Here is a 9,161-nt window from a genome sequence, read left to right as displayed (position 1 = left end):
GCCAACATGGAGGTAGGTTAGTATGCTGGAGTGTTATGGACGGCTGTGAGATCAACATGGAGGTAGGTTAGTATGCTGGAGTGTTATGTACGGCTGTGAGGCCAACATGGAGGTAGGTTAGTATGCTGGAGTGTTATGGACGGCTGTGAGGCCAACATGGAGGTAGGTTAGTATGCTGGAGTGTTATGGACGGCTGTGAGGCCAACATGGAGGTAGGTTAGTATGCTGGAGTGTTATGGACGGCTGTGAGGCCAACATGGAGGTAGGTTAGTATGCTGGAGTGTTATGGACGGCTGTGAGGTCAACATGGAGGTAGGTTAGTATGCTGGAGTATTATGGACGGCTGTGAGGTCAACATGGAGGTAGGTTAGTATGCTGGAGTGTTATGGACGGCTGTGAGGCCAACATGGAGGTAGGTTAGTATGCTGGAGTGTTATGTACGGCTGTGAGGCCAACATGGAGATAGGTTAGTATGCTGGAGTGTTATGGACGGCTGTGAGGCCAACATGGAGGTAGGTTAGTATGCTGGAGTGTTATGGACGGCTGTGAGGTCAACATGGAGGTAGGTTAGTATGCTGGAGTGTTATGGACGGCTGTGAGGTCAACATGGAGGTAGGTTAGTATGCTGGAGTGTTATGGACGGCTGTGAGGCCAACATGGAGGTAGGTTAGTATGCTGGAGTGTTATGGACGGCTGTGAGGCCAACATGGAGGTAGGTTAGTATGCTGGAGTGTTATGGACGGCTGTGAGGCCAACATGGAGGTAGGTTAGTATGCTGGAGTGTTATGTACGGCTGTGAGGCCAACATGGAGGTAGGTTAGTATGCTGGAGTGTTATGGACGGCTGTGAGGTCAACATGGAGGTAGGTTAGTATGCTGGAGTGTTATGGACGGCTGTGAGGCCAACATGGAGGTAGGTTAGTATGCTGGAGTGTTATGGACGGCTGTGAGGTCAACATGGAGGTAGGTTAGTATGCTGGAGTGTTATGGACGGCTGTGAGGTCAACATGGAGGTAGGTTAGTATGCTGGAGTGTGTAGCTCCAGAACTTCTATGGCTCTGGTCATGGAGAGCACATGACCATGGAAACCTCTGAGCTGTTTGCAGTATAAACAGACCGGAGGCCTTGCCAAGCCAAGGCCTCTGAGCTCTCTGTGCAGTACACACTCTCTCTCTGTACGCTGTATACATGCCACCAAGGTGTAGATTAAGACACTGATCGAAGCTCAGTTGGTTTTTCCTCCCTTAAAAGTTAAGTGTAGGTTTCATGGAGGAAAAACTGATCTGAGATCTGTGCCAAGAGGGCCGGGGCAGCTTCTATCTAAAACCCACCTGTCAAATAATGTGTCCTCCCTTTTTATATGGTCAGACTGAGAAGCTATTGTAGACCTATTATAAACCTAATATCCAACATCCACAACCACCTTCGGATGTCTTTATGCGTTTACAGCTCCCAGTCCCCGACCTGCACTACATGTGATTTTGCTTGTGTTCATGCTTGGCAAACCTAAGCGTTTAAAGAATGTATAAAAGTCCACTACAAGCCAACCAGAAGACACTTCCTTCCTCTTCACAACCATATTATGCTGGCATAGGAAGAGGTTCTGTGATGTAACACTGGTGTTACTGTGGAAGTAATACTTCCATGGATTTGTGTAGTGTCTGTTATGGTAGCACGAGACTAAGGAATGACAAGCCAGCGCTACACATCATGCGAGGCTATTACACACCAGCAATAAGCAACTTCTCATCAAAGTCTTTGTGTGCAGTTATAGCCTTATTGTTACCTGCATTTATAACATGAACTTTAACAGTTATCAATGTAGTTGCATTACAAATGTCACAAATGTTGACAACACTTTTAAGGAACACAAAACAATTATTCTGGTGATGTCGATGCGCATGTGTGTAGGCCTGCTAGGTGTTACAGTACACACACCTGTTATGCGTCCCCCCACAAGGTCTTAGTCATGGTAAATGCCAGATATGTGTGGTAAAAGATTACAGTCCTGGTTTTAACATGGTAGTGAATGTGTGATAGGGTTAACAGCATGGAAAACTACTGGCCTTGGAAATCTGAGCCTGATAGGTGCATGATGTGAACAGCAATGAGCAGTATGCACATTATTCTTATTGTGCATACTGCTCACTTTACATTGAAGTTTCCTTATTAGAGAGTAATTACATTCAATAACAACAACATAGAGATCGTGGAGATACCTACATGTTGTTGAATGGAAAAGGTTTGTTTTGCATTATGACCAAACCATTATGTAGCCATTTATACAGGGTGATTACACGTTTGCTTAGCTTTTCCTACGTGAGTTAGTGGGACAACGTACCTTACATCAACTAGAACGCCGTAACTAATATATATTTAGCAATGTCCAATTTAAACTCGAGAGTGCCCTGTCCACCCAGGTATGACGTGGGCTGCTACATCAGCACCTTGGATACGGGCACACCATTCACCAAAGAGCTCCTGCCCCGTTTTCAGCCAATCAGCGGAGTGTTTTCTCGATAGGAGATCAACCCCACCCCCTTCGCTTCCAACGGTATCGTTCCGCTTTGGGAATGTCCTTTCCGACAGAGCTGTAGATTTGACTGAAATTGCCAAATGCAACCCCCGTTTCTTTTACTCATCATTTTCAAACTGCCATTCTCTGATCTAACAGTTTGCGTTTGCTCTAGCATGGTAATAACGCATGGTTATTACGGTTTCATGGGTGAGAGTGTATTCAGCTCAACAACTTGCTCGCTCATTATTTTAAAATATGTCAAATAAATAAGTCGGAAGCACTTGGCAATACCAGTTAACCTATTGGAATACAAGTATTCCATATCATAGCCTTGTCGAGGCAATAGGGGAGATATATCTCGTCTGAAATGATTGATACGATGATCTAAATAATTTTGGATGTCAAGCAAAGGCATATAATCTATCAACCATGCATCGCTGAAAATACATAATCAAAAGATACTATATGCAAATGACATCATTTATCATATGTCTGACTTCATAATCGATGTATTTTTGTCTGCTGTCAGAGACATAGGAAAAGTGTGACGCAAATGTTCTTGTTATGGGCGTATCTTCATTTTTATGCCTTGGATTGACAGTATAACTAACCAATACACTTTCGAGTTTGTACATTTCCAGGAGGCTGGATTCCCCAACCTGACCAATTGCAGGCCCTGATTTGGTGCTCGTATTGTTTTGACCTCTGAAACCGCATCACCGCCTACCTCGTGCTCATGGCGGAGGAAAGCTATAAATATAGGCGCATGACAGCCGACTGGGACGAAGTTGTAAAACTCCCAGGTAGAAGGGAAACATTCTGCAAGCCTGCTGAAAGGGGAAAACGCCAAACAACCTAAAAATCTAAACTAAAGCAAAATAAATAACGATAACCTGTCGACGTCTACACGTACTGGAATACTTTTTTATGTTAATATTATATTATATGTGAAGAAAGTATTTATATCTACCTTACACTTCTATTTGCACTAACGGTACTTCAAAACTACTGAGAATCTTTATTTTGTACGAAAAAGTAAGTATTGCTTTTGGCTCAATTACTCTTTACATGTTCTATTGGATATCCATCAATCATCTATAGCCCAGTATTCTTGATGAACTATTTACCCCAGGTTATATCGCAGGGGATTTGAATCAGGTTGATTTGCTGCGTCAGTCCGCGGAGTTAGGGAGGGGTAGCCTAACTAACTGAAGCGTGTGTGTGAGAGAGAGAGAAAGACGGGATATGAGCTAAATAGTTCTCTACATTTGCTTGACTATCAAGACTGACTGTCAAATTATTGAAAGAAGAAACTTGCGGAGGGGCAATAGGCTATGCATGGAATTGTGTTCATCTCTTTTTTTGGCCCCGTTATTAAATCTCCAGGTCGGAAAGAATTAATAGTATATCAAGTGGTAATTTATAGGTCCGCAGAGATTATAAAAAAGATAGCTGCTCACACTGCCTCAAACGAACAAAACCATCTGCTGTTGGCCAGAAAACCGTATATTTCGTAATGACCGAGTATGATTGTTTATTGGATACAGCTTATTTAGTGTTTTCTTCTGTACTTGGCCATATCCAAAATGAACAGACTAGTTGTTACATTTTAGTAAACCGTTTATGTCGACACTGTTCCGATAATCACAACACCTAACCTGTCTATCCCCTGCCTCGCCTAGTTGACGTTCACTGCTACAGTTTAATCAGCATACCAAGTAGTGCGAGTTGGGAGCCGCCAATCTGATACAATATTCACAGGGTACATTTTTCTATCGCCAGCCTGATTGCTAATATGTAACTGTTCCGTAAAAAAAGTGCAGTATGCCTTTCCGAATGTAACTGCGACTCTGTGACGTTGGCAACATTGTAACGAGGCTAGCTATTTATTATGTAACACGATCAGTTCTAGTGCTTCTCTATAGCTTCGTATTGAAAAAACAGCACAGCTCTTTCTGTGTGGAGATGTCTAACATTATGAACATCGTTTTCATCTACTGTGAAATCTTTAGGTTGTTCATATTGAGTTGTAGATATGCAGACAAATTCACTAGATCCCCTTGCTTGTCATGGCTATTTATAAACTAGGTCGTTCTGTTCCATAGCGTGACATTGCATTGTTAAAGATGATTCAGGCTATAGACCTTCATACTGAATAGGCATTGTTCGGGAAAGCGCTTGTAAGTAAGGGTTTCACTACTGTTTTACACCTGCTGTATCCTGTGCATGTGACATATAAACGTTGAGACTTGAAACAAGACAGAGAAGAGGTGAACGCTTGATCCGTTATTGCATACTAGTTGATTTGAGTGTTCATACGGACTGCAATTCTATTCTAGATGTTTCCCTCAGGAAGTAAAGGGTTAACGTTTAAAGGGCATTTTATTGCATTCCTTTACAAAGTCTGCAGTAGTAGGCTCAACCTCAGTCAAATAGGCGAGGACATTGCCACCCACATCTTGAGAAGTGTTGCCTGTTTACAAAATGTTGTCTAATTATACTAAATGTTACTAAATTAATGCAAATTCTTTACATGGCTTGTATCTAGTGGAGGAATGGTTCATGCCTTTTAATGTCTTACTGTCTGAACAATATGCTAATCATTTTTTATTTTCTCTTTTTTCAGGAAAAACAACGCTCAATCTGTGGAAGAACGACTAGCACTTCTGTTTTTAGAGCAGTTCCACAAAGCTGTAGTTCCTTTTGCCTGGTGTTGACCCCAACCCATCACACCCTACCCTGCCTGGAAGCACCTACGCCACCCACCACAGATACGTAAAGCCACTCAACAGGACGCAGCTGCCGACACCTCTTCTCGCACCCGGAGCAGTTCAGCAGCCAGCTATGCAGCTTGAAATCCAAGTAGCCCTCAACTTCGTCATCTCCTACCTTTACAACAAGCTGCCGCGGCGACGGGTCAACATCTTCGGTGAGGAGCTTGAAAGGCAGCTCAAGGGGAAGTATGAGGGCCACTGGTACCCAGACAAGCCATACAAGGGCTCTGGATTCAGGTGCATCCACGTAGGGGAGAAGGTGGACCCGGTGGTAGAGAAGGCAGCCAAAGAGAGTGGCCTGGACATTGAGGATGTGCGCCACAACCTGCCTCAGGACCTCAGTGTGTGGATCGACCCCTTCGAGGTATCCTACCAGATCGGGGAGAAGGGGCCCGTCAAGGTGCTGTACGTGGACGACAGCAATGAGAGCAGCCCTAGTGGGCTAGAGCTGGACAAGGAGATCAAGAACAGTTTCAACCCTGAGGCCCAGGTCTTCATGCCCATCAGCGAGCCTGTGGTGGGCCCCTCTCCGACTTCCAGCTCGCCCTCGCCTCCCTTTGGCCACTCGGCTGCTGTCAGCCCCACCTTCATGCCACGCTCCAACCAGCCTTTAACCTTCACCACCGCCACCTTCGCCGCCACCAAATTCGGCTCCACCAAAATGAAGAGCAGCAGCCGCAACAACCAGAATGGCAACGGTGGCCAAGGCGGGCAGGGCCAGAAGGTGGCCCGCACCTCACCCACCAACCTGGGCCTGAATGTGAACATGCTGCTGAAGCAGAAAGCCATCTCCACTTCCATGCACTCTCTGTACGGGTTGGGCCTGGGCCAGCAGCAGCAGGCCTCAGCCCTCAGCCCCAACGCCAAGGAGTTTGTGTTCCCCAACCTCCAGGGCCAGGGGAGCCCGAGTGCCCTATTCCCCGGTGACAGCTCCCTCAGCCCGCTGCAGTACAGCAATGCCTTCGACGTGTTTGCGGCCTACGGAGGTCTCAACGACAAGTCCCTTATGGACGGCTTGAATTTCAGCTTGAACAACATGCAGTATTCGAACCAGCAATTCCAGCCAGTGATGGCCAATTAGTACACAAAGATACTACAGTACTAGTACACAGAAATGACCAGAGATATGGGGGAAAAAAAGACTAAACGCACATCAAAAAATAAAATAGGAAACAGAATTTCCAGGAAAAATTGAAAGTGACTTGTTGTCGACTGTAAGATCTGTGTACAAGTCCAAGCGCATGAGCCTGAGGGTGAAATGACTTTGCCCCCTTGAGTTATCTTTTTTTACGATGAAGCTTGTAGTACAAGATGTCCAAGCTTGGTTACCTAAACTTCGACGTGCATCATTATTTCTTTTGCCAACCAAGCACAGAAATTATTTTTTACGTGACTGTTTTAAAGATAAAGAAGAAAAACAATACAAGTCATGGCCTCTTTCAGTATTTAAGACATAACTGGACATGCCAATTTTCCAAGGATTGGCATAAATAAGTGGGATTTCCTGGTCTTTTTTCTAATTGTATAATTTAATTTAGTACAGAGTTTGTAAAATATCAGAGTATATATTGTTTCTACGACATGGTACTGCATTTATATCTTTTTACTACTACAGTGATCCGTGATGGCTGCAGCGACTTTATGTTCTTTTTTTAATTGAAATTGTGAAATGAATCCCTCTAAAAAACATTGACTATTCTAAAGATTGTGTACAGAATATTCCGTAGTGGTGGGATTTAAGAATATTTGCTTTTTTGAAAAACAAGAGTTGTATTTTCTGTTAAGAGTTTAAAGATTTTTGCTATATTATGGACAAAATGTAATCGTATATTAATTTTGTACCTACATTGTGCAATACTTGATAAAACAAACGGTATAACAAAGTATTTGGAGTCAGTGTCTTACATGTTAAGCGGAACTGATCATTTATTAAGTTTGTATTAAAAAGCTTGAAAATATACACTCGTCTATGTTCTCATTGGTAGTCTGGTCTTGTTGATTGGACAATGGACAAATGTATGAAGGCGATATTATCCAGTTTTCCATATGCCATTGAATTGTTAAGCACACACACTTTATCGTAGCCATAGGAGTCCTAGCCTATCCTTCAGTGCCTAATTTACCTCTGGTCAGCATACTCCTGGTGCACTGGCTCAAGACACATGGTTCAAACCTGCGGTGTGACTTGTCCTTTGGAAAGACCTCGCATAATATAAAGTACTGACATGTCAGCATGGTGCTATTGGTAAGACTGCACCGTTATACATCAATATTCTATACATGGTAGTCTTGTAACTAGTGTTACACAAATAGGCATATCGTAGTGATCTGTAGTCTTATTGCTGTGAATCAGGGTGAATGTTAGTGTTCTGTAGTCTTATTGCTGTGAATCAGGGTGAACGTTAGTGTTCTGTAGTCTTATTGCTGTGAATCAGGGTGAACGTTAGTGTTCTGTAGTCTTATTGCTGTGAATCAGGGCGAATGTTAGTGTTCTGTGCTATTGTCTACAATTACCAGTGGGGTTTTCCTTGACAAAACAACTTAACACAGTTTTATACATTTCCATCAACATTCAAAACATAGCTACGCAAAAAGAGCCAACGAGGGTATTCCCTTTTTACCGGAGATTTTATATACCCTGCACAGGTATTCCATTCTGACTGTCTACATTATCCTCAGCCTTCTGCTGGTTCTGAGTCTACGTACTACGGGGGCGTCAGTCCATGTGCTTCCTGGGCCTATTAGGCATCTGGATAGTGGGGTTAAGCCTGCTAACGGTCATCCCAGACCTTAGCATGTCACCTCTGTCAGTTAGCCGAGTGAGAGCTGAGGTGTTTATATTAGTGCACTGTACATGTTAGCCCTACTAGCCAACAGGCCCACCTTTGAACGCTGCAGCCTGCCAATTGTTTAGTCAAATAATGTTGTTGAATGCAAAGATGGTCCGGTAGGCTAGGTGATATGTTCTGTTTACAGTACCTTCATCCTGAGCATGTGTGTGGTCTCCAGAGTAAATTCAGTCACATTCATTTTTGGGATAACACTTTTATTTCCTACCCTTCATCTATACTGATTTTGTAGTGGATCTACTGAGCATTTTGGGTACTATAGAATAGCATAACAATAGCCACTTTGTAGAAGCAGTAAAAGCTTCTACACAGTGGCCAGCTGCATGCTATTCTAAATGCTCTCAATCATTTTTCACCCAGTGTCCTGAGGTGATGGATCATTGGATAACTATGATTGCTGACTTGTGATGACAAAATGAATCGGAAGGAATGAACAGAATGAGAATGACATTTTTATGGGATTAATGCTGGTCTGAAAAGGTAGTGTATGTCGCTTGTTTGCTTCTTCCAAAAGTGATCTATGTTGAGGTCCTGTTGGGACTATTCATGTCCTTGGTATCATGGTTTCAACCAGAATGGATTGCCTTTTGGTTCTATTTCTCATACTGTTGTTGCTGCCACCGCTGCTGATGTTATAATTAAGCAATAAGGCCCGAGGAGGGGTGGTATATGACCAAGGGCTGTTCTTCTGTACAACGCAACCAGGAGTGCCTGGACACAGCCCTTAGCCATGGTATATTGGCCATATATCACAAACCCCTGAGGTGCCTTATTGCTATTATAAACAGGTTACGAACAGTAAAAATAAATGTTTTGTCACACCTGTGGTATAAGGTCTGATATACAGCATTCAGGGCTTGAACCACACAATTTATAAGTAGAACTAACATGCCGGTGGGTACACAGAGAGCACTTTAACCCTGGTGGCATACCACGATCCTCTGAGGTGAGCTCACCAAGTATCTGCGCACTGGTGTCTGTCAGCTGCACTTGGTAGATTGGCCCTAATAAAGTTCACAGA

General features: G+C 43.5%; 1 protein-coding gene across 1 annotated transcript; it reads left to right on the top strand.

Annotated features, from left to right (window-relative positions):
* Positions 1 to 3,277: 3,277 nt before the first annotated feature.
* On the top strand, positions 3,278 to 7,249 carry LOC115171632 (protein Tob1-like). The gene is made up of 2 exons (XM_029728625.1): positions 3,278 to 3,552; positions 5,144 to 7,249. Exon 2 carries the CDS (start codon positions 5,362 to 5,364, stop codon positions 6,370 to 6,372), a length of 1,011 nt encoding a protein of 336 aa, XP_029584485.1. The 5' UTR covers positions 3,278 to 3,552; positions 5,144 to 5,361; the 3' UTR covers positions 6,373 to 7,249.
* Positions 7,250 to 9,161: the final 1,912 nt, after the last annotated feature.

This window comes from Salmo trutta, chromosome 32 (assembly GCF_901001165.1).
Source record: "Salmo trutta chromosome 32, fSalTru1.1, whole genome shotgun sequence".
In the NCBI taxonomy this organism is placed as follows: domain Eukaryota; kingdom Metazoa; phylum Chordata; class Actinopteri; order Salmoniformes; family Salmonidae; genus Salmo; species Salmo trutta.
Note: the sequence above shows the minus strand (reverse complement) of the source record. Positions and strands in the feature narration are given on the sequence as shown.

What these genes read in the sequence shown, in the direction of transcription:
- LOC115171632 (XM_029728625.1), top strand. Translation starts at nt 5,362, where the DNA reads ATGCAGCTTGAAATCCAAGTAGCCCTCAACTTCGTCATCTCCTACCTT.